This window comes from Artemia franciscana, chromosome 10, assembly GCF_032884065.1.
Source record: "Artemia franciscana chromosome 10, ASM3288406v1, whole genome shotgun sequence".
NCBI classification, from domain to species: domain Eukaryota; kingdom Metazoa; phylum Arthropoda; class Branchiopoda; order Anostraca; family Artemiidae; genus Artemia; species Artemia franciscana.
Genome location: NC_088872.1, coordinates 28,647,990 through 28,674,899, shown reverse-complemented (window position 1 = coordinate 28,674,899; position 26,910 = coordinate 28,647,990). Strand labels below are relative to the sequence as shown.

Here is a 26,910-nt window from a genome sequence, read left to right as displayed (position 1 = left end):
ATCACTCCTTCCTTGTGGAGTGTAGCCGAAAAAAGCAAACATAGCACAATGAAATCTTATGGTCCTTTACTATTGGCAACATTTGAGCGTTACCTGCTGATGCATACGATCCAGCAGTTTTGCCAGTAAGGCACATTGCTATTTTCTATAATTACTTCCATTGTTTGTTTCAGTGTCATATAATTTCGCCCATTCCTGCGATAAGTGAGGACAAACACAAACTTCTAAATTTTACTTGACAGCCAAAAAAAATTCACATTTTTTTACTTAGTCATATAGGACCCCATAAAAAGGTGAAATACAGTCCTGATATTATTTTTATCTAGAGGTCAAATAAATTAAAAAACATACAGAAAAAGGAGCAAGAAAAAAAACCCACTATAATGAAACTTAAGAAATACCAAGTGAGTTCCCTTTGAACTTAGTCAGTTGAAGTAAAATGAACAAATTCTTTTCGCCAATTGAATCACCATGAAATTATGACAAAAAAAATTATTGTTAATTTTTTCATTATTTTGACCGTTTGCCCCATAATCAGTGGATGCGTCCTTGCGATGCAGAGATGTCCTTGTGGTATAGACGCGCCTGTGCCATATTGATGCAAAAAGGGGGGGGGGGTTGTAAGACTATTGGTGCTCTAAAAAGAGAATCGTAAATACGATTTACGGATTAACCCCACTGAAGAGATAGTGATAAAAAAGAAAAGAAAAACTCTGAAGACAGAAAACGACCGGACAAAGAACTCGTGAGCCTGAAATTTAACAAAAAAAGGTTTTGTTACAAGAGAAACACTGGTCATCTCTTTTCCATTTTCTATCTGTCGGCTATCCGCAAAAGCAATACATTTTTTCGTGTAACACCATTTATAATGTTCTTCAGGTTCTGACGAAATTTCTGTAGGTGTTGTGATACGTTATTACCAATAAATATAATAAACGCCGGTTGCTAAACGCTACGGAATAATTCTTAGCGTGTTCACCTCCTGGCCATTGTTGCCAACGCTTTGAGAGACAATCTCGATATTTGGGGGAAGGTGAGGACCTGAAGGCCTCCCTAGGCATGCGCATGAACTAGTGCACCGAATCAAAAATAAGAGCCTATTAACATCTTCAAGTAAGAAAGTAAAAGCCCGTTAGAGCAAAAAGAATGTTTAAATAAAGTTCAAAGCATAGTGAAGTTAAAAATTCTAGTTACATAAAACACTTGACTTGTTTTTTTTTTTTCAAGAATTATTAATTTCTTAGTCAAGACATGTTATTATATTTCTTTAATCATTACTCTCCACTTAATTGATTAGCTACGCCACAATACACAAAAGTTTGTCTGCATTCTTCATTCTGCAAAACCCTCTATCAACCCTCTCTTCAAAAGTTATTTAAGATACGTCAAGGGGATCAAATTTTGACTCGCAGTACATTCGTCAAGGTTTACTGAAGTCAATTCGTGGGGGCTTTTGTGGGGTGCAATTAACTTGGCAGACGTCAATAAATCCACCGCGGGTTTCATACCCGAAGCCCTTTTCGACCTCCATTATATTACTCAGCGGTATGTACCTGTCAGCTTGAAGATTCCTCTTAAAAGCGGAAGAAAATAGTTTCAATTTCCAATATCAGTTAAATAAAAGCGTGCTTTTGGTGAAGTGTATTGCTGGTATGATTACTGTTTCGGAAACTAAAAGGATGCTTTTTGTTAAGTGTTAAAAAGAAGTGATTCGCAATAGATCGTGCTCGGTATTTCAACTAGTTCCAAAATTGGTATTTTGCTCGAGGGCCACTGCTGCAAACCGAAGTAGGACAGTATTTTACCGTATCGAATTGCTAAAGCCAAGTTATGTCTTGTAGACAATTATCAGCGGGGAATATCAGTTGAATATGACCTGTCTCTAATGTAATGTGAGAAGCTTCTAATAGAGATGGATAGATTTGAACTGTCATTTGAGAACACTCCAATTTTGCATCCTGATAAGCCATACCCAGAAGCTGGCACTTACGGATTAGTCCATTATAGATTTAGGTATGTTAGATAAAAAGCTGACATTAATTCATTTCCAACTTAGTGACGTGTGTCAACCAAGGTTATCTATCGTCAGAATTTCTCTTGGTTACACTTTTGTTTTACCTTTTCGATGTCTGGCTGCTCTACTATGAACTTTAAAAATTTATTACCGTAAAACTTCAATTTTAAGAAGGTTCCTATTCTAGAACCCCTAGTGCTACCTCAGATGGTACCTTTAAGTACCCTCCCCCCTCTTTTCAGAACATTTGGGCTGCCAATTCAACAAATTTAACCGGGGGCAAAGATAACTTTCCTAAATAGAGATAATGTACACAATAACATTTAACAAACATACCTAAGAAAAGGGGTTAGCTTTGACATGGTTGGTGGGGGGGATAGCTGTAAAGAATTAAACATAGGGGTAACAAATACAAACAAGCAGTCAGCCGGTCTTGCGTGTTCAATATAACATATAGCTAAAGTAAAAAGTTGCTAAGAAATAGTAAGGTATTTTTTTCAAAATCTAGAGGGGGTGATCCCACTTCGCTATTGGCACCACTCAGGATATCGACTTGTAATGAACTGTTTTTTTTTTCTTTTTAGTAAATAAAACTTCCAGGAATGAAACTAAAGCTAGAATAGCGATATGGGAAGGTGTTTTCAAGTATTTTCCCGCCTCCCTTTCTCCAAAACAGTGATTTATCATGAACTTGGGAAAATGCCATGTTCGGTGAATAAATCTTTTAGAAGTGACTCCGCAGCCTGAATAAGTGGCTGGCATTATTAGGAAAATAGGGCTTAAAATATAAATTTAACTTAGATTTGGGCGAAAATCCTGGGAACCGCATTGCCATGTCCAAGAGTCCCTGAGAAGGGTACTCTTAAAGAAGAAATAATAATAAGTAAAGATTGGTCTTCACAGAATCCATAACGTCTTACGGTGGGAATTGGAACTTGAGAATACCTTCTCTGAACCTAATTACTTTCCGAAAGTTTCTTTCATGTAGCATAAAATCTTTGAGAGGTAGCAAAAAAATGTTATAAATCGATAGACAATTTAGTCATCGAAGAATGACACAAAAAGAATAATCAACAATACAACGAAAAAAAGGCGTATGCTGAATCATCATGACGGACACAACACAAGAGCGCACATAGCGCCTATTGGCTAGAAGTAGTAGACTAGCAGTAGAAATAGTAGTAGGAACATGCGCATAGTGTGTTTTGATTTAGTTCAACATCCCCCTAAGCACGCCCTAAAATTTCAACTTAATACCATAGGCAGTTCCAGGGACATCGATGATACGTTCTTTTGACAACCAGTATGCGCAGAGTGTGTTTTGGTTTGGTTTGATATCCCCACGACATTCTTTGAATTATTCAGCTTAATCCTCTTAGTAGTAGTAGTAGCAATAGTAATAACAGTACCAGTATTATTAATAATGGTTGTAACAGTAAAAGCACTAGTTGTAGTGACAATTGTGGCAGTAGTAAGCATATACTATCATTTGTTTAGTTCAACATTCCCCTCAACATGCCCAGAAAGTTTCAGCTTAATAATGTAAGCCGTTCCTAAGATATTGCTTATACATTCTTTTGACAACCTGTATGCACGTAGTGTGTTTTTTGATTTAGTTCAACTTTCTCCTCAATGTTCTCTGAAATTTTCACCTTAATTCACTTCGATTTTGCAGTAGTAGTAACCGTAGTAGTAACAGTAGTAGTAGTATTAGTATTAGTATGCGCATATGGCCTTTGGGGTAGTTGGACATCCCTCTCATCATGCCCTGAAAGCTTAATTTTTATATCCTATGCCGTTCCTGAGCTATTTTGGATCTGCCACTTTTGACAAACAGCATGCACATAGTATGTTTTGATTTAGTTCAACATCTCTCAAAATTCCTTGAAATTTTCAAATTAATACCCTTAGCCTTAGTAGAAATGATAGCAGTAGCATTAGTTTATTTTAGTAGCAGCAGTAGTATGCATTGAGTGCCTCTCCGCTAGTTCAACATACCCAGTAAGTTTTATCTCAATGCTCTAAGCCGTTCCAACGATATTGCTGATGCGTCGTTTTGACAACCTACTTACACATAGTGCTTTTTTTTATCTAGTTCAACTCTACCCTTTATGTTCGCTGAAATTTTCTCCGTAATAGCCTTAGCCTTAGAAGTAGTAGCAGCGTAGTAGTAGTAGTAGTAGTAGTAGTAGTAGTAGTAGTAGTAGTAGTAGTAGTAGTAGTAGTAGTAGTAGTAGTAGCAGTAGTACTAGTAGTAGTAGGAATAGTAGTGGCGGTGGTGGGTGCAGCAGTAGTTGTAGTAATAGTAGTAGCAGCAATAATAGTAGTATTAGAAGTAGCAGTAATAGTGAGAGTAATGCTCTGAAAAGAAACAATCTTGACTATCCTTGTTTATAAAAGGGATAATTCTCCCTCAAATTTGTTCCAAAGCGCCCACCCTAGAAAACATCAAATTGATGGTGTACCATCAATTTGTACCCAATTGTTCAGTTTGGGACGGGAATCAGTGGCGTGACTCTGTAAGCTTAGCCAGAGTAGACCCAGCTTTAAATGGGTACCTGGAGAAATCTGGGGAAGGTAAAGAGGAAGGGTGTGCGAAAGCACAGGATGGTTGGCCCCCAACCCCCCATTGCACTTCCTGGCTGAAGGGCCAAGAAACGGAGATCAGCACCGCCGGTAGGGACTATAAAGTCTAATGCCGTATCCTTTACCTTTACCTTATGGCTCCTAACTGTGAAACTGTGATCTTGGCGATGCAGCAAAAATCGATTGTATACCTCTGATAAGTAGGTACAACATTTATGTATGTTAGATTTGGATGCAATGAATCATTCAGGGAAGTCAGGGTATAAATAAACCTTACTATTTCGAAATTATAATTATACAAAAGAAATATTCTCATTCATTTGCACATAAATTACTTTTGCTTTTCGTTTCTCATGTGAAATTAAAATGTGCATATTTCTTCTTTTGCACACATAATATTGCATTCCTCTAACAACTGGACGCATTAACACATAGTTTTCAAATTGAGTGAAATTTCAAATGCGGTGAAATTTATCCTCTCCCTGTGAGGGATTCTTACTTAAGGATTCATTTAAGGATAGTTTCATATGTTGGTTTGAGCCACTATACATATATGCAGTAGCGTTGTCACACTTGTCGCAATTATGTGGTAAAATTGAAGATTTTCATGCATAGTGATAACTGTATTGAAATACAATAAAGCTACTGGTGCTGATGGAGGGGGGGGGGTAGATAAGTTTTGAAGTTTGACGGATGTGCAAGTTGCAGATGAGATTGCTAACTGCCCATTCTTGGCTGAAAAATGCTGTTGATAGGGACATAAGAGGAGAAACAGTGCCTTACTTATCAGATCTTCAGTTTTATAGATTATTAATAGGCTTTTGATTCAGGATAGAGTTCAATATGATTTATTTATAAGATCATACACACAAACACCATGACATCTATTAGCTCACTTTAAACTTATGAAGCCTTTCGAATACGAACTCGATGTGGAAGGACGGTATGGTTTGAGATTTTCGCTATCTCTTCATTAGAATTAAAGATAAGCAATAAAAAACAAGTTCTTTCAGTTAATAGTAAGGAGCAACATTAGAACTTAAAGCGAACAGAAATTATTCCGTATATGATATGAGGAGGTTTACCCCCTTCTTTTTCACTCGCTCTTCACACTTTAGTTTTTAGTACTTTAAAAAAAAGCTTTTTATTCGAATTAACCGGCCATTGTGTTTAGAGTCATTCCTAACGAATTGAGACAAAAAGTCTATCTTCAGTATAAAGAGTTTGATATGGAGGAGGGGGCAAACTCCCTCAAATACAAAATAATTCCTGGTCATTTTAAGTTTTGATGTTAGTATTTACTTTTAGTTGAAAAAACTTGGTTTTTTCCTTTAATTTCTGGGGGGTTTTCAAATATTGTTGTGAAATCCAGCTCCCCCTTCATGAAAAATCTCTTCCCCTATTGAAAATGTTTCCATGAAAAGTTGTTCCAATTTCAAATACATTTCCCCCTGCCGATACTTCTATCCTTGCTGAAAATTCCCCCCGGAAAATTTCTTGCTAACGATTCCAACTGAAAAATTTTCCTTAGCAAACTTTCATTTGAAAAAGACTATGATTTCCCTGATCGTTTTTTAAACCAAGCCGAAAATCCTCCCTTCTCTCGAAATTTTTCCCGGAAACCCCCCCTCTTCCAGCGGGAAGTTGCTTCTGGGGAAAATTCCCCCATCGAGAATTTCTCCCGAAGCAAATCCCCCCCCCATGGGAAAATCCTACAAACGATCCCAACCCGCAAAAACTTTCTTTCGGACAATTCCCCCAGAACATCTCTACATGTTTAATTGAGTGGCCAAAGAGAAAGCAAGATACATAAAAAGTATTTTGTATAGGAATTCTGGCAAATTCCCCCTGTGTAAAATTCCCCCTGGAAAGTTCAACACTGGGAATTTCCCTCCTGACAGAAAATTTTCACTGTGGAAAATCCCCTCCCAGCAGAAAATCCCCCTTGAAAAATGTCTTGAAAAATGAATATTTCCAATACCAAATACTATGCATAAACAATGGGAAATTTTCAAAATTTACAGCCCTTTCCCCGGGGGCTGTGGGGGTCTTGTTACCCCAAAAGGTATTGTTATTGGACCTTTCAACTATGTTGAAAAATGGCTATCTCAAAATTTTGACTGGACGACTTTGGAGAAAAAGGGACGTGGGTAGGGGACTAGTTGCCCCCGCGGGAGCTGTCATCCAATCTCTCTTATCACTCAAAAATAGTACTAGAACTTTTGATTTCTGTTTGACTGAGCCCTCTCAAGATATTCTAGGATCATAGGCTCGATACGATCACCCCTGGGGAAAAAACAAACATGTATCTGTAATATTTCTTTTGAAAAAAAAATTCCACGTTTTTGCAGATGGGAGCTTGAAAGCTCTCTAGGAGGGTTATCTAATACGCTGAATCTGACATTACGATATTCGTTATGATTCTATGTGTTTTCGGGGCTTTTTTCCGCTTTTTGAAAATCAGGCAAAATTTCAGTCTCGTAGCTTTTCATGGGCAACACAAAAATTTCGGTTAGTATTGAGCTAAGTCGCTCCCTACTTACTGTTTGCTACAACGAACCTTACTTATCACCGTTAGTTTTAGTGGATAAACGGTCTATCATAAAATTATATGGCTAAAGAGTGATATTATATGGTGATATTATTGTGATATTATTTTAAATTATACGATAAAGAGTGATATTAAAATTCAAAACGAACAGAGAAATTCGAAAGTCCATATTCATCCTGAATGTCTGATTAATTCACCTAAAGCCCATCTCATAAGAAGTTTCCAAATATGGGCCTTAGAGTTTGTTTAAGGCCTCCGTCACCCTCCTCCCCATATTAAATTCCAACGACCTTCATCCTATTAGATAGTGCTCAATTGTGTGATTCACTTGTCATCGTTAAGTTTTTTTGGACAAATGCTCTATAAATCATGATTAAAATTATATGATAAAGAGTTGACGTTAAAATTTAAAACTCACAAAAATCATGTTTTATATAGAGGCTTTGTATCCCCCTCCCTCCCAAACCCAAAGTTCTTTACGCACATAACATTTCTTATATAGCATTTTATAGTGCTTCACTACAAGCGTATTTGATCCTTTAAATTTATTTTAGCCAAAAATGATTTGGAATTAAATCCATATTCATCTTGAATTTGTTCAATTCATCGAAAGCCATCTCGTAGCAAGTTTTACAGTGTGGGCCTTAGTGTACTTTTTAAGGCCTCAGTCACCTCCCCCCATATTAAAATCCAATGGCCTTCATCCTATTAGATGGTGCGCTATTGTATGATTCACTTATCACCGTTAGTTTTATTGAATACACGGTCTATAGCAACGGTTAATCTTTTATGAATGCATGCATTTTGGTGAAGAATGTTACCGTAGACTAATGTGGCCCCTGAGTCCGGGAGGCTAAATAAACACCCTTTCTATAATTTTCATAACTTTTGTCCGATTCCATTTTAACTCTTGTTTTTTGCGGGACAAATGCTAGATATCGGTCCTTTACCGTAATCTAGTCTCTTTTGTTGGTTAAAATGGGCAATATATCTTTAAATTTACGTTCGAACGATCCCTCTTTCGATATTCTACAGCTACTGATTCGATACAATCATCCGCAAGGTGAAAAAAATTCTAGACGTTATGACCCTTCTCCGAAAAAAATAGAAAATTTTGTTTTCTTGTAAATAGGAGATTTAGGTTTTTCATTCGCGTTAAATTTCATTGTTTAATTCGAAAACATGGTTGGGAAAAATTTCATCTACTTCGGATTTGAGTAGAATCATAAAATATTACTGACTACTGTGGGAATCTGGTTACTCGCTTCTGTTTGTTACAACTTCTCTTCTTTTCTTTTTCTTTTTGTCTAAAAATGGAGCAATATCATAAAAAAAAGTATCCCAGTTAGTAAAAGTTTCCATCTGGTTTAGCATTTAGGCATACTTTGCGTTAAATGTCATCGTCTTCTCCTCTCAAGTACCGACAAAAATGATTAAATGTGGGATATGCTAAAAGAAAATAAGGTGCCAGCCTGTCCATTTATCGTCTTTTAACGTTATTAACATTAATCGACAAACCTAGCGTCTAAAATTTAACAAAGGTCACATTTTGATTGACATCATGAAGTCTGTTGGCAGGATTCTCATAACCAGTCAATATTTAGAATTCGTAAAAATTATGTATTTTTGGACAAACCACTAAATTCCTGACGGTAAACTCATTGTCCAACTTGTATTATCACTTAACTGAAAAGTGAACGGTTAGTTCTTCATTAACTTTTCCGTGTTGCGGCCCAAAATTCATTTTTGTGATTGGTCAGGCCAACAATGTGAGGAGCTTGGAATTCCTCTGGACCTTGGCTTAAAGAGTTTTGTTTAGCTCTAGTACCGTCATCTATATTATCGAATTGGATTATTATGACCAATTTTACCCTTTATTTTTATGTTAAAACATTTTCCGGCCTACTGTTATGTAGCCAATGTTATGGCTGCTTATTGAATATTTAATGAATGTTAGACAATTTCGCACAGAATTGATTTGTCATGTTATTTTCTGCAAGTCAGTCTTGTTATTTGGAAAGCGGATATCTTCAGTGTGTTACCGCTGTGTAATACACTTCTTTTTCCTTTCATCTTTGCTACTGACCAGACAGAGCAACACCATTGAGAAATGACGCGTCTATAGAAAATGCATATAAAGAAAACCAGTGTTTCCAAATTTGAGTAGAATGCAACTTCGAATAAGCAAAATTTACCTTGAACAGGAAAGTGGACGTTGCCCATTTTAATCCTCTTCCACTATAACTTAGTGTATTGCAGGTGCATTACTGAAAACAACACATTTCAACATTTTCTATAAGAACATGACCCCATCTAATTGGCAGCTACTGCTTACAACAACAGAAAAAACAGCGGAAAAGAAAAAAGGGGACATCAGTGCTTATTAATCATACCCTGTTAAAATATGACTCCCTTAGAATTTTGAAATGGAAAGCTGTAAAACTCTGGAAAAGGATTTTCTGGAATCATTCTATTTTTAATCAGACACTGTTTTTGACCGGTTTCAGGCTCCATAAATACTTGGGAATTTGATTTTATAACTAAAAAATGTTGTTAAGTTGGATCTAGATAATATTCCTCATTTCTAAAAAAAAGTATCCATTACAAAACATGTGTAACTCGACAGTTTTTTTTAGATGGCATTTGCTTTTTGTTAGCGTGGGCCGTTGTTCACTCTTTACGAAGCTACACCTTTTGTTGTTACTATGTAATCATATATTAAGTAGAACTAGTGACTACTTCGATGAACTTTACCTAAACCGAATTGGAGAATGGGCCATTCAATCGTTAATTGCAATCAAACAGTTCGTGGTAACGAACTGTAGTAAGGAGCGACCCGGCTCAATAGTAACCAAAACTCTAAAAAATGGAATTTTGATACCAATAGCTACATCAAAAGAATCGCATTTTAATGCTGGTTTTAAATATATAAGTTTCATCAGTTACGAGCCTGAGAAAATTTGCGTTATTTTAGAAAATAGGGGGAAACGCCCCCTAAAAGTCATAGAATCTTAACGAAAATCACACCATCAGATTCAGCGTATCAGAGAACCCTACTGTAGAAGTTTCGAGCTCATATCTACAAAAATGTGGAATTTTGCATTTTTTGCCAGAAGGCAGATCACGGATGCGTGTTTATTTGTTTTTTTTTTTTTTTTTCTTTTTCCCAGGGGTGATCGTATCGACCCAGTTGTCCTAGGATGTTGCAAGAGGGCTCATTCTAATGGAAATGAAAAGTTCTAGTGCCCTTTTTAAGTGACCAAAAAAATTGGAGGGCACCTAGGCCCCCTCCCACGCTAATTATTTTCCCAAAGTCAACGGATCAAAATTCTGAGATAGCCATTTTATTCAGCGTAGTCGAAAAACCTTATAACTATGTCTTTGGGGACGACTTACTCCCCCACAGTCCCCATGGGAGGGGCAACAAGTTACAAACTTTGACCTGTGCTTACATATAGTAATGGTTATTGGGAAGTATACAGGCGTTTTCAGGAGGATTTTTTTGGTTTGGGGGAGGGGTTGAGAAGAGGGGGATATGCTGGGGGAACTTTCCTTCGAGAATTTGTAATGGGAGAAGAAAATTTCCATGAAGGGAGAGCAGGATTTACTAGCATTATTTAAAAAAAACAATTAAAAAATAAAAGTGAAAAAGCTTGTTCAGCTGGAAGTAAGGAACAGCAATAAAACTTAAAACAAACAGAAATTATTACCCATATGAGGGGCTCACCTCCTTCTAATACCTCGCTCTTTACGCTAAAGTATTTTCAGTAATTTCAACTACTTATTCTACGGCTTTTGTGATTCAGGGGGTCATTCTTAATGAATTGGGATAAAATTTAAGCTTTAGTGTAAAGAGCGAGGTACTGACGATGGGGCGAATCCCCTCATATATGTAATAAAAACATGAGAATACAAAAGTTCTTATAGGGACGTGTGGCCGTACCTTATTTTGTAAATAACTCTACTCTAGATAAACTATGGTGGTCATGTCAGTGAACGTGTGGTAAACAGCGATGCAAAAATTTTGAAAATAAGAGCTGGGATTTTTATGGAAACTCCAAATATATACGTTGTCTAGACTGGAGAAACCTGAGAAAAGTTATTCGCACAAAATTCGAAACAAAGCTAATTTATAAGTTACGTAAATCTTTTACCAATAAAAAGATTCGTAAAAAATTAAAAGTTCTAGTTGCCTTTTTAATTAACCAAAAAATCGGGGGGCAACTAGGCTTCGTCCCCCGCTCTTTTTTTCTCAAAATCATTCGATCAAAATTATGAGAAAGCCATTGAGCCAAAAAAAAAAATATGCAAATTTCGTTTTGATTATTCCTCTGCGGAGAGCCAAAATCAAAACATGCATTGATTCAAAAACGTTCAGAAATTAAATAAAAAAAACAAGTTTTTTTAACTGAAAGTAAGGAGCGACATTAAAACTTAAAACGCACAGAAATTACTTCGTATATGAAAGAGGCTGCTTCCTCATCAACGCCCCGCTCTTTACGCTAAAGTTTTTTACTGTTTTAAAAAGAAGAATTGAGAGAAAGAGTCAAACTTTAGCGTAAAGAGCGGGGTGTTGATGAGGAAGCAGCCTCTTTCATATACGAAGTAATTTCTGTGCGTTTTAAGTTTTAATGTCGCTCCTTACTTTCAGTTAAAAAAACTTGTTTTTTTTATTTAATTTAAATACAGAAGTGAAGGAGATATAACCCTGAAAGTCCAAGAAAGAGCAATGTGAAGATTTCGCATTAATAAATTCACTCAAAATCAACACAGGGAGATTTTTCATTATTTGGAAATGATTCTGGGATGTATTTTTGAATGAAGTTGAATCTTTAAAGAAATAATTAAGTATAAAGAACTGTCTCTAACGACTTTCAAGTCTCCTTAGCCTTGAATATGCTTAGGGAATATGCTTTTCGATTCGATTAGAAAAAAAAAAAAATTCTGGCCTCATTTTCCGGGTGACACACCCCGTATGTTTTCTTTTTTTTTCATATTAGATCCCTCTTGATCCAAGGACTTCCGGCTGTTAGTCTCATACTGCTGAAAAACAAGGAGTACTTTGGTACATAGCTGGGTCCCCTACCATCTCCCTCTCACAACAAAGTGCTTGATTCTTTTGACCCAAAGAACTATCTCTGGTAGTCTCAGGCCGATTATACACCCAAAATTGAAGAAACCCCTTTTTCTGTTGTAAAACCTATGTGTCAACATTTGGTAATATACAGTATTTACAGCGCTTGTTCCATTGGCTACGGGGATCATGTTATCCCTGGAGCAATATTTACTGAACCTTACAACTATTTGAACAAAATTGGAATCTCGAAATTTTGGGTGGGTTTCTTAGGGGGTTACAGGGGGTGGGTAGTAAGGATATAGGGACAGGTTGCCCTCTAATCCACTTTTGACTCTTACAGAAGTCACTACAAGCTTAATTTCCAATTGAATGGGCCCCTCCGAAGTTAAACAATTGAAGCCTTGCGAATCTTCACTTAGCAGTGCAACTGCACTGTCTCTGACAAGTAGCTCACTCTAGCAAATAAATCCTTAGTAGTATTGTTCTCTTCATCTTTAGAATAATTTTACTCTAAGTATACTTTATTATGTCAAAAAACCCATTCGAACACGTAATCTTAAAAACTGAAATAATGTTTCGAAATTTTGGTATCCTTGGTTTCTATACTGAGGCCCATACAAAGAAACTAATTTGGGAGTGGGGCTTTTTTTTAACAATACACGAAATTGATAAATTTCATAAAAAAGAAATTGTTAGGGGATTATTAAATCTTAAAATTTAGGGAAAGGTAAGGAAGCTTTGTTTTTCACCCAAACATAGTTAAACTTTTCCGCACGTTCAGGTTGAATCTCACTTTACTTTTTGAATAGAACAAGAAACGAATAAATATTCGCAATGAGTGTTGTAGTGTTTCAACTTTATGAAATTCTGTTAATCAAGATCTGAGTTATGTCGAGGTTGATTTTGTGGGTTCAGCTTTACTTTGATATAGTTTTGTGGAAACTTATCCATGATCTATGAAGTTGTGGGATGTTGGGTTGTATGGACACCGAACTAACAAGCATATATCAAATGACTTGAATAGTAGAAGCTATAAGTAGAAGTTGGACAATTATACATTATTTTGGAAATTTCCTCAATTTCATCTTTTTTTTTTCTTTTTTTGCTCGGTGTTAAAAAATTCGAATGAAATGCTTGCCAATTTTAAAATACCCAAGTTGACAAAATGTATACCAACCTGAAGCATAAATTGAAAATCTATCCATATGTAATTATAGGTATCGATTCATTCTTTTGGGCGTGTAGACCTTTCATTTATCTACAATAATTTTAATAAATTTTCGATCAGACTTTTAACTGGAGGATAGTTGACGGTCATTCTAAAAACTGGCGCCACGGCCGAATAGACGGCAGAGTGCTTATAGCCTCACTTGTTAAGCCTCAAGCAAGTTAGTCCGTTATGCTACTCTATAACATTTTTAGCAAATGCGAACTTTAAGCAACAAGAATTGCAACAAAGTAAGGGTAAATGCTGTGATAGTTCAGTTGCCAGTCTAAAGATAAACTTATAGGTGAGAAATTATCTTTTTATGATTTTGAAAAACCAAGAATTAAAGTTATTTCTCAGTTGCGATTATACCGTAAAACTGGGCCCTCTGCTGATCATGAACGTCCATTCGATAGATCAGCCATAAATGTTCGAGAATTACCATTATTAGATTGATGGTAATCAGTGCCATCTGATTTAAAGATAATATAAAAATTTGTGGAAATACTGCCAACTACTATCTACTTTTACCAAACTACACATCCTCACACGGGCATCCTTCTTTCTCTTGATTTTAATGAGCTTAAAATTGGGCGCTTGTTTAACAATAATTATTTCTTCACTAGGAAAGAGTAATATTCCCTTGACGCAATATTCACGCTAAGATGATTTTTACTATCGTCAACCCACTATTCACCCTCGTTTTGGTCGGTCCATTGTTTTTGTATTTCAACGCCATCTAAAATTAAACATCAAATCATGAATTACTTTTAATCACAACAACGGATAAATATATTTTGGAATTATAAGCAAAATACGGACTCGGTTGATGCGAAGGTGCAAGTTTTTCAAAGTAGACTTTTACAGAGCTTTTGAATTATTGTCAAAAGAAATCCAATACACTCTTTAACAATCAAGCTTATGTAGTTAAGCAAATGAAATTGATTTTTTGAGGAAAAATTGGCCTTTTTATATTGAATGAATTAAATATAGCCTCCAAGCTCGTAGCTCGTAATTTTTCAGTTTCACTTCTTTTCTTTGAAAAAATAAATAACATAATTATTATCTCTTTGGCAGTAAAACTCAATTTAAGGGTTATTTTATAGTCGCCTTTAATTTAATCAAAATTTCAATCTTTTATATCTCTAAAATATTTTAAATTTTAACTTTTCCACCGATTTTCCCCAGATGATCTTAAAAGCTGTTGAATAACGGCCATACAATTTTTTCAAAACAAGACATGCTGAAAATTGATTGAAAAAATTAACTTTTATACCAGTTTTAACCAAATAAACTAATTCAGACGTCAAAGTGGCTCCGCAGCAACATTAAATGGAGTTAAGCTTTATATAAAGTAAGAAGTGGGTTGTTTTGTCATTGCTTTTAGAAATGGTATGAAATTATAAAAAATACCCGTTAAAAATCCGTACTAATTTTTGTAAACAAAAAATTACTAAGCTTTTTACATAATCACAATAGATCGTAAAATCATTTGTAGAAACCAATTATGCAATACTGATTCCGGCTCTCATGAATTACCACGAGACAGTAAATCGATTAAATTAACATCTTGCATCAATTATCCTGTCAACCCGCCCTCAGGAAAGATCTACCATTTTTTCCTCCACAAATAAAAGATCTAAAGATAAAAGGCCTATCATGACAAAACCAAAGAGGTAAATCTTGGAAACAACGGGTCTATGACCAGTGGGAAAAACAAAGAAATCAACTTTTTCAAATGAAAGTAGAGAGCGACATTAAAACCAAATAAATACAGAAGTTATACCGTAAAAAATGTGAGCTCTCCCTCTTCTTAACCCCTGCTCTTTACGCTAATTTTTTACAGTTGGGCTACTATGCTGAAAGTGTTAATGAGTGCAACAAATGTGCGTCTGATTACCTTTAAAAATATTTGAAGTGGGAATTGTACTGTTTAGAGCAAATGCACATAGTCAAGCTCTTTCATTCTTGAGGCATTGTGAAAAATACTTTTTATTCTATTCCTATGACTATTGGGCTTGAGAGATGTTCTTTAATCGTTGAAGATGAGAAGTAAAACTTTAGCTTAAAGAGAGGGGTTAAAGAGGAGCAGTCCCTCTCATATACAGATAATTTCTGTTCGTTTTAAGTTTTAAGGCATCCTTTAATTTCATTTGAAATAACAAATTTTTTTAAACTTAATATATGTTTGTTTTTAGTCTTGGTAACCATAAACGGGACAAGGGCTACCGTATCGTCAAATACAACTCTTTGCATCAGAGTTTAACATCTAAAGACAAGGCCGTTATCGCACGGGGGGGTACTGGGTTTGACCCCCTCCCTGAAATTTTCGTCCGGCTCAAAAAAGCGTATCAAAAATGTATATAACCAAAACTTTAGTGTGTTTTTTAAAGTTTTTTTTCTATTAGATGCACTTTGTATGATTTGAATGAATATTCAGAAGATTACGTAATTAATTCTTGACCCTCCTTCATTGAAAAGAATATGCATATTTATATTAACATTGGACTAAAGGGACAGTATGAGATATGAAGGAGGGAAATGTCCGCTCTTATTATGGAGATGACAGTTTCTTGGGGGAAGTTACACTCTATTTCAAAAAGAAAATTCTTCGAACGAGGTTCTTTCTCGAAGTATTTTGCTGCAAAAGTTAAACTTTGATTTAAAGAGTGGGCGTGAGGGAGCTGCAGCCCTCCTAATATTTGGAGTAACCATGGATGGGGAATTAAAAACGAAAATAGATTAAATCAGAATAAAAAGTTGTTTCAAATCAAATTAAAGCCTAACATTAAAACTATGTAACAATTGAACAATATGGAAATCACATCTTTTGAGTTACCGCAGACAAAGATATGTAAAAGAATGCATTAAATTTCCGTTTTCATGGACGACATCTGTAATGAAGCTTCAATATACTACTCAAAGAAACTGCAAATATGAGAAGAAGAGACTAGCGAGCAGATATATTTGGGTGTAGGTTTTCCTAACGTATATCCACTTCACTTTTATGTTCAGGCCTGTTGAACGAGGAAAAAAAGGAAGTTTAAAGTCGTTTGAAGTAATTACCGCACTTTAACTGTGTTGCACAAATTGTAAAGTTTGTGTAGCCATTTGTTTTTTGTTGTTTTTTGGATCATTTTTATCTTATGACCATTCGTAATGTACATTTTTATAAAGCTCGTAACTATTACTACTAACAACTCGCTGCAGGAAGAGGCCGCGTGAGGCCAACACAGCTACGCACGCTCGTGCTCCATCGCAATCTATTTAAATCCTACCTCTTTATACCCACCCTACCAAGAGGTTCCTTTCCCCTTAAATCTTTTCTAAAGACATCATCCCACCCCGTTTGGTGACGGCCTGCTTTTCTTTTGGCCCTAGAAGTTTGGACAACAAGGACTGTTTTTGGCATTATGTCGTCCTTCATCCACAGGACGTGTCCTAGTTGTCTCAGCCTTTCTCTTATTATTGCCCTAGAAAGGGGAATTGAAGCACATTTTTCGTACAGCTTACTGATTGAGATCGGTTAGTCAGTCGTGTACCGAAAACAATCTGGAAAACATAACTCACCTAGTGAGTTATGTAGCCTAACGCAGCCTAACTTGCTGCGTTGTATTAATAAAAGATATAAACTTTATAAGAATTCCTTAAATAATGGAAATGATCCGATTTGTTTAAAAATTTATAAGAATTATAGGAATGCCCTGAATAAACTAAAAAAAAAAAAATTTCATAAATAAATTCACTGAGACTTGTGGTAACCCTGCAAAAACATGGAAAATAATTAAAAGTATGATATCGACAGAGAACTCTACTATTGCCGATGAAGGCGTAATGCAGAATGGCCTGCCAATGAAGAAACCAGAAGAGATATGTGATGCTGTTTCTAAACATTTTGCTAATATTAGCGTAGATTTGTCTTCCCGTATTGTATATTCTGATGATGGTCTTCCCTTGGAGTTTTTTTTATTAAGACTCCAATTGATATTTCTATGTATATGAAACCCTTCTCTCGTGATGAAGTAGAGAAAAATATCTTTAGGGTGAAAAATACATCGGCAGGTAGTGATTCACTCAATCTTCTGGTGTTAAAATAGCGTTTCCTTATGTTGCTGATGTTCTTACTTCCCTCATTAATTTGTGCTTGGAACGGGGAACGTTTCCTGATTGCTTGAAAATTGCTAAGATTACCCCTGTTTTTAAAGGCGGTAATAAGAATGATCTTGGAAATTATCGGCCTATCTCGGTCTTACCTGTTATTTCTCGTGTGCTAGAAAAGTGTATTAACACTAGAGTTTATGATCATTTGGAAGTGCACAAGCTGTTAAATCCAATTCGATTTGGCTTCAGGAAGGGGAGAAACACAGAGATGGCATTATCATATATAACTTTGGTAATCAATGGAGCTCTTGACAATAAGCTTAGAGTAGCTGGTCTGTTTCTTGATTTATTAAGGCATTTGACACTGTTGACCACCAATTACTACTTCGAAAATGTGAATTTTATGGACTAAGAGGGGCTACTTTGGCTTTGCTTTGTGATTACCTCCGAAATAGAGAGCCAGTATGTTCACATTAATGGACTTTCTTCAAGTAAAAGTCCTGTTAAATTTGGTATCCCACGGGACTCTTTTTTTATTTTTATTAATGATCTTCCAAATACTGTTGCAACTACTTCTAAAATTAAGAATCTAGTGGATCCTGCGCCTTCGGGATCCAGGATTACTACACCCTTATTTGCTGATGATGCGACATTGATGTGTGTTGCTTCAATTGAACAACAACTTACCTCAACAATTAATGCAGCAATGACTATGACATGTCTTTGGTTGAAGATAAACCGGCTCGACCATGAGATTCAGCGTATCAGAGAGCACTACTGTAGAGGTTTCGAGCTCCAATCTCCAAAGATATACAATTTTGTATTTTTGTCGGAAGAAGGATCACGGATGTGTGTTTACTTGTTGTTGTTTTTCCCTGGAGTTAATCCTATCAAAACAATGGTCCTAAAATATCGGGAGAGGACGTATTCTGACGGAAATTGAAAGTTTTAGTACTTTTCATAAGTGACAAAAAGATTGAAGGATAGCTATCCCTCCCTCCCTCGCCCCTATTTTCCCCAAAGTCATCCAATCGAAATTTGTAGAATAATTGAAAGTTCAAATAACTATGCCTTTGGAGACGACAAGACCCTCCCCCCTCGACACCTGGGGAAGGATCTTTAAGTTATGAGCCTTGTCCATTGTTTACGCATAGTATTTGTTAATGGGAAGTATGCATAGCCTACATTTTTTGGTTGGGAGCGGGGACTTTTTATTGGAGGGATTTTTCATGGGGAGGATTTTCCATGAATAGAAAGGTTTTCGGGGGGGGGGGGTGAACTTTTCTGTGGAAGATTTCACACTGGGAGATTTTTCTAGAATACGACGTTCTTTTCATTTGTCTTACTTTTTCTTTGTCAACTCAATTTTACATGTGGAGATGTTAAGTGTAATTGTCTGGCGTAGATTTTTCAAAGTAATTCAGTTTTCTAGAAGATCTTTCCATGTGGGGGGGGATTTTATGATTAGGGGAATTTGGGTTTCCAGTTATTATTTTAAAAAAATGTAAGAAGTTAAATGTAAAAAAACATTTTTTTTCAAATAAAAGTCAGGAGCAACTTTAAAACCTAAAACGAGCAGAAATTATAACATGTATGAGGGGAGAGGGGGTTGCCCCTTCATGAATACCCTATTTTTTACGCTAAGGTTTGAATTTTTTCCCAAATCTTTACGAACGACTTCTGAAACACAACGGTCGTTTAATTAGAACAATAAGAAGCTTTTTTTTAAAGTACTAAAAAACTTTAGCGGGAAAAGCGAGATATTGAGGAGGGGGCTCCTTTATATATGTAATAATTTCTGTTTTTAATTAAATTTGGCTGTATGCACTCCCTATAATGATACATCTTTGCTTGCCTTCTATCATAAAAAAGGAAAAAAACTTTTCGTTCGGGCCATTACAAAAAACACAGTGATGCTTCAGGTTAGGATATTGTATCTTCGGTCATCTTAATTAGACATTGTACAACATCACGTGATTGCTTTCAGTATCTCGTTGCAATTAACCGACATTACCAATTATATAAAATCCAGCTTTATCAAGATATGATGGTGTTTCATCTAATATAGTTCAAATGACACCTAATATTTCAGTTCAGAAGTCCTATATTCATTCATTCATTTTAGTTTTCATTCCATGCCATCACCGCTGGTTACATGAATTTTGGCATACTTTTTTTTGACTGAAGACATTTTTTTTAAATAAAATTTAAATTTCACATCTTTCAATAAACATACTTTCAGTTGAAGAAAAACTTGGTTACATTTGTGGTATTGCTCTATCATTTAATATGAAAAATATATATATAAGGAAATTAACAAAGTTTCAAATACACTTCAGCGGGAAGAGTATAGCCACGAACTAAATGTCCTCTGAATTTTTAACGCAAGCCGGAACAGAAAGGACATGTTAAAAGATCTACTGTTTCCTATCAGTTCATAAATGGAAAATCTAACTAGTCATGACTGAGAAACAAATGAATTTTAGTAGCAAAAAAAAGCAGATAACGATTTAAAACGCCTGATTTTGGGAGAAGGAAGAAAAGTGGACTAGGGCTCTGAGTACCTATCAAATTATAGATTACTTCTAACGGAAATTGATTTGCCTATGTATCTCTGGTCTTATAGACATGTACTAAGGAACTGGAATGTCATGTATCGGTTTTAATGCCATCTACGTCATAATTCATTATAGATGGCAATTAAAGCGTTAACAAATCAGTACAGTAGCAGCTTTTGTACCATAACCCCTAAGGCTCGTCCAGTTTTGATGATGTTGATGAAGAATAGAAAAGAAGAGTTTTTTTATTTCGACCTCTTGAAACACAAAAAGCGAGGATACTTTGATCGCCAGAACACACAATTATCTTTAGGAGCCATGATATCGCTATGTTTTTACCATCACTGATTCAGAAGCAGTTCATCGAAGGGAATGGTTTTCCTCTGCTTCCGAGCTGGAAACAAGGATCAAGTATAGTTGTAAGGCTCAAGTCCTTATCACTGCTTTACTTGAAGTTCTGTTTATAGCCACCTTAAGTGAACCGGATAGAATTTGAACAAACCTCTTGCGCGGATAGCTCTCTGAATCTGGTTGAAGAAATCTCGTCAGATCCATGATTGATGGGATAATTATGCATGTCAACTGAAGTACTACTATCTGTTTCTTTGAATGTGATAGACATATTAAAGTGGAATGTACGATCAAAGCGACTAAGCCTTATAGATTCTCCTAGACCATCGGTATCCATGACTTCTTCCTCAGTAAGAAGCTTCAACAGTAACAACAATATTTTTAACCATATCTTGCAGTTAATTGTTTCTATTTGGCATATTTGAGAAATTAATTGCAAGAAACAAACAATTAGCATTCGTTTACGATTACTTTTTATCTTAGAAAATCGAATACAATTTAATTGAATAACACCGAACTAATTACATTCGAACAATTAATCGATTAGTCGAGCGTATCCATGCAACAGAAAAAGTTTGACTAAATAATTATTCAAGTGCTCCCTGATCAGCATAAAAGCATGCCGTGTACTCGATTGAAAACTCATAATTAATAAGCTATTCAGTTAAAAGTATTGAAGTCTAAAATACACTAAAATAAAACAAAGTTACAAGAGATTAACAAACAATCACATTTGTTGCCCCAGGGTAAGCTTTCAGGGTAAACGGGTATATCAAAGACTTTGCTGCATATATTGGTGACATTTGTATGCACACTGCAAAAATTGTGTAGTGAATTGAATAATTGAAATCCGAGGATAAATAATAGACAGAATGATCGTATTTTTAAAAGAATTGATTATTCACAGATGACAATTAATATTAATTTGTATGATCAACAACCTTTTTCATTCACCTTTATATATTCTAGCAACTTTATTGACTGCACGGGAGTATCTCGACGCGACCATCTTGTGTCATTTGAGAAAAATTTGTTTTGATTGTCGGATTAATTTTAATGTATTGTGCATGTTTTACGACTTGTCTTCTGTATGGTTCAAAAACATAGGATTTCCCGTAAAAATACTTCAGTGTGAGCTAATAAAGACAAACCATCTCTTTCATGTAAAACCTCTCACATGTAAGCCCGCTTGTGAAAGTCATGGACGTTTCAATGAATTCTCAATCAGCCTAAGTGGAATCTGACAATTTCAATGTTGTTCTACCTCATTGTCTGCAAAAAAACAAGAAGATGGAAATGACCAATGCAAAAGCAGTCGCATGTGCTCCATCAATTGACTATGTCAGCCTATTATTGCCACTTGGTTTTTCCTGGAAATTAAAGATGCACCAAGTTTTGTTGTTTGTTCACAATTTTTTTCAATAATTTTCGAAGATTTTACTACCATATATCTCTTTCACATGTTTAAAAATAGAAGAATATGTACCTATGAAGATGTTTGTGCTGACTTTTCAATATTTGAGAAAATATTTTCATTTTTTTGTTTTCCTTATTGGGTCAGATCATCATGTTTTCATTTTTAATTTCAACATCATTTAATATTTGTACATAAACTTCACTTAAAGCTTTTAATATTTAATGAATGAGCTCATTTATTGAGCTTGGATACAGGTCTTGTCTGAATTTTTTATTTCGCTAGAACTTTTTCTATCTTTATTTCGTAGAAGAGTGCAAAAAAGTGTGATTTAACTAAAAATTGACAGAGAGTGCAATTTTCTTCCGTAGAGTGAAAGAGTGCAAAAACTATGAAAGTGTGGAAGCTGGCGACCCAGGTTGTTACTGTTTCAATAAAAGAAGACAGCGAGTTCACTTCGATAGTATTGCCATCTTTTATTTTTAATATACAGTTTGCATAGTTGCCTTATCGGATGGAATTTCAAATCAGATTTGTATTATTAAAGAGATGGCGACGATGAGTAGAGGTTTGTTCGGATCACTAAGCCGCTCCATACTCCACATGGATGCTGGTAGGGGGGAGGGGGTGGCATGGCCCCCTTTAAATCTGGGACTATAAAGTAATTGTAAGGAAACCAAAGGAAAAAGAGCAGAATAGGGGAAAACCATGGAAAGAATGTGTGCTGCCCCATTGTTGGCTGCCTTCCAATAGATTTTGACCCTAAACAAGGAAAATATAATTTCTAATTTGTGAATGAGTGACCTCTTTCCAGTTTTCCACAAACAATTTTTCTATATGATTTGGTTGGAGCAACAGAAAAAAAAAATCAAATTTTTCATAGTAATGAATGGTAAGTAAATAAAGATCCTTGTCAATAACGAAGGTATAAGCGTTTAACTAGTGATAACACTCAATCAAAGAATCAGCTTTTTATGGTGAGTCTGAATATGTATTTGTTTATTAGTAATTAGTGCAGTTATTAGTAGACAAGGAAATCCATATAATTATGGAAAACAGAAGGAAAACAACTTAATAAGGGGCAGTTTCAGTAAAAATATGCCGTCAACTGTTGCTTGTAAGAATATCCATGAGCTGATCTATGAACTCACTACAATCAGAAACGTTTCTTCTGAACGGAATGCTGGGAATTTTTGTATTTTCCCTCTGAACGGATATGTTTTTTGTTTTTATTATTATTTATTTTCTTCCAGGAGTCATTGTATTTATATAGTTGCCACTTTGAAAGAGATATAATTTTTTAACAGTTTTGAAGTATAAAGGCGTCGAATATATTGGTTTTTGGTATTCAAAATTAGATTTAAAATATTGAATTAAAAGTTTTATTTGATTTTCTTAATTTTAGTTTTAATGTTTTACTTTTAACAAACAACTTTGATAATTCGTTACTTTTTATAAACAGTTGAGTCTAACGGCATTAAATATTTTGGTGTAAGATAACCAGGTTCAAAGCTGTGAATACTGTAAAAAAAATAGCCGTCCAACGTTTTGGCATTGCTCAACAGAACTGAATGCTGGGAATTAATATCTTAGTTTTTGTAACTAGGTTATTATTATTATTTTTTTTTATAATTAATTAGTTTTTTCATTTTTATATACTTTTACAATTAATTGACATACTTTTTCTGTTGCCTTTAGAATAATGTCTAGAAAACAAGTTTTTCAACTGAAAGTAAGGAGCAGCATTAAAAATTAAAACAAAAAGAAATTATTACGTATATGAAAGGGGTTGCCCCCTCCTCAACACCTCGCTTTTCACGCTACAGTTTTTCGGCACTTTAAAAAAAGTTGCTTATTGCTCTAATTAAACGACCCTTGTGTTTCAGGAGTTGTTTTTGAAGAATTTGGACAAAATCTAACTTTAGCGTAAAGAGCGGGGTGTTGAGGAGGGGCAACCCGGCTCATATACGTGATAATTTGTGCTCTTTTTAAGTTTTAATGTTGCTCCTTACTTTCAGATGAAAAAATTGTTTTTAATATTTGATTTCTGATCGTTTTTTTAAATAACACCAGGATACCTGGCTCCATCTAAACGGAAAAATCCCCTCCCCAAAGAAATGTCCTCTGGGCTATTCAATCCTGGTGAAAATTCCCCGGACAATTACCCTTAACATCTCCACGCCTAAAATGGAATCGACAAAGAGAAAGCAAAGCATATAAAGAAATTTTGAGTATGAATTCTGGCAAATTCATCAAGTGTAAAACTTCCCCTGAAAAGCTCACCCCCTGGAAACTTCCCTCTCCATGGAAAATTCTACCCGTGCAAAATCTTCCCAGTCGAAAATTCGTCCTCCCCACCCGAAAAATGTATGCATGCTTTCCAATAACGAATAAAATAATGGGTAAATTTATAACTTAAAATCTTTCCCATGGTCTCCAGGGGGTCATTTTATCTCTAAAGACATAGTTATTGGGCTTTTCAACCATGCTGAAGGAAAAAGCTATCTTGAAATCTTGATCGGAGGATTTTGGGAAAAAACTAGCGTGGGAGGGGGCCTAGCCGCCCTCCAATTTTTCGGAAACTTGAAAAGGGCACTAGTACTTTTCATTTCCATTAGAATGGGCCCTCTCTTGACGTTCTAGGTCCGCTAGGTCAGCCTTGGAAAAAAACAACAAAGAAACAAATAAACACGCATCCGTGATCCTTCTTCTGGCAAAAATTGCAAAATTCTACATTTTTGCAGATATGAGCTTGAAACCTCTACAGTAGGATTCTTTGATACGCTGAATCCGGTGGTGTGTTTTTCATTAAAATTCAAAGACTTCGAGGGGGTCTTTCTCCCTTTTTTCGAAAATCAGACAAATTTTCTCAGGCTCGTAGCTTTTGATGGGTAAGATTAAACTTAATGAAACTTATTATATTTGGAATCAGCATATTAAGCGAATTCTTTTGATATGTCTGTTGGTATCAAAATCCGTTTTTTAAAGTTTCTGTTACTATTGAGCCGGGTTGCTCCTTACAGTTCATTACTACGAACTGCTTGATTTCCCCGTCAAAATCCAAACAGATATCATTGAAATATTGATCGTTTTTTTCTGCGTTACCACAAGTATTGTGTTCATAAGACTTTATAATTTCATGATATGTAATTAAACAAATAGAAAAGGTTTTTAAAATAAAGTAAGGAGCAATTTTAGAACTTAAAACAAATATAAATTACTCAGTATATTAGGGGGACTGTCCCCTTCTCAACACCTTGCTCATTAAACAGAAGTTTTTTAGTACTTTCAAAAATCTTATCTTTCAATTTGCAAATTTTCTTAAAAAATTTGAAAAAAGCCAAACTTCACAGTAAAAAGTTAGGAGCTAAGGAGGAGACAGCTTCCTTCATATAAAGAAAAATCTCTTCAAATATGTTTCAAATCTGTTCCTTGCTTTCATTTGAAAAGCTATTTTTTTTTGTTTAATTTTGATTGTTTCCCAAATCATACCCAGGCTTAACCAAAATATAGTTTGAGGTACCGGTCCCTTTAATCCCTGCTTAATTGCTTTTAAAATGTGTAGATCAGTAATTGTACGTTGATTAGTCCGTTGATCGTCCTACGTTTAAATTTGCAATATCAATTCTGGATAAAATCTGAATATACTTAAAAAATTGCCAGCGAATAGTAATTTTGGTAAAAATTTCTTGTTAATATTACTACTAATGAATTTCGATTGGATGGAAAGGAGTATTATTGTTAGTATGGATGGAACTTCTGTGAGGCTTTTGATCTTCTACATAATTGAATCCATCACAACCTCTACAATAAGATTTTCTTATCGATAAATACATTACATGCATTTCTTTAAATACATTGAAGTATTTCATACAAATAGGAAAAGAAAATAATACCATTTAAAATTACAGAAAACTAAGCTATCAGCAGTATTAGCCATCCCAAAGAAGTTTCACGGCGGGGCTAATGATGACCTACCTCGTCTTTTCCACCTCTGTGGTGGTAGATATAGGAATGTAACATTTTAGCTGCATAGAGAATCAATTTAATTCATTCCTGCTCCTGCCCTACCTCTTTTAACATTTATCTGAAACCTCAGTTTGTTCATTAAAATGTTCTTTTAGGAATCTGCCCTGCCCCCACCTAAACAATGATTCACCCCCTCCCCTCATTACAGCTGATACGCAATTACAGATCACCAAAAGTAGCCTAATATCATTACAAATAAAGCGAATCAACTTGATTGAAGTTAGTACTGCCACCGTTAGCTTCTCAGAATTTTAAATTGATTGTAAATTCGTCCTATTTGGGATAAAGTCGTAGTTTGGTGCCCTAAAATGGCAGAAAACAAGACTTTCCCCTGACCCAATCTGTATGGTCACTTAAACAGAGCTTTAAATTTACGTTTGAATTAGCTCCTTCCCATTTATCTTGGACCTTCGGTTTGATACAATCACCCCTGGAAAAAAACAAACAAACAAATAAACATGCATCTACGATGTTTCTTCTGAAAAAAAGCGAAATTCCGCGTTTTGAAGATTGGAGCTTGAAACCTCTATGGTGGGGTTTTCTGATATAATGTATCCCTTTTTTCGAAAATCAAGCAAATATTCTCAGATTTTGGGTTTTGGGTTGGTAACAATAAACTGAAAGAATCTTATGCATTTAGAATCAGCATAAAAAGCCAATACTGTCGGTGTAGCAAATGTCATAAAAATTCCATTTTTGGCTTTGGTGAATATTGGTCCAAGTTACTTTTTACTTCCTTTTTTTTTCTTTTTTTTTTTTTTTTCTTTTTACCACAAACTGTTTGATAAGACTCTCTTATGACAAATTATTTTTTGAAGCTGTTCATTTTATTTAGTTGAATAGGACAATCAAAATAAAGAGGGTTAATTTGACAGCTGGGTAGTAAGTTAAATTGTTAAATCCCTGGTAGTAGGTTAAATTGTAGTAAGTTACAAATTAAGTTACAAGTTATTAAATTAAGTCACACTTGTAAGTTACAAGTTATTAAATTACCTGGTAGTAAGTTAAATTGTTTTTTCGCT

General features: G+C 35.2%; 1 protein-coding gene across 4 annotated transcripts in view; it reads left to right on the top strand.

The window, feature by feature from the left end:
* Positions 1-26,910, top strand: part of LOC136032025 (ankyrin repeat and BTB/POZ domain-containing protein 2-like) — a 195,492-nt gene that overhangs the window by 42,782 nt on the left and 125,800 nt on the right. The window contains exon 1 of one of the 4 annotated variants that reach the window (XM_065712109.1): positions 1,854-2,013. The exons of the other annotated variants lie outside the window; for them this stretch is intronic. Within the exon in view, the coding sequence (XP_065568181.1) occupies positions 1,913-2,013 (101 nt within the window). The 5' untranslated portion in view covers positions 1,854-1,912. Of the gene's footprint in view, positions 1-1,853; positions 2,014-26,910 lie in introns of those variants that run through there. 4 annotated transcript variants of the gene reach the window in all.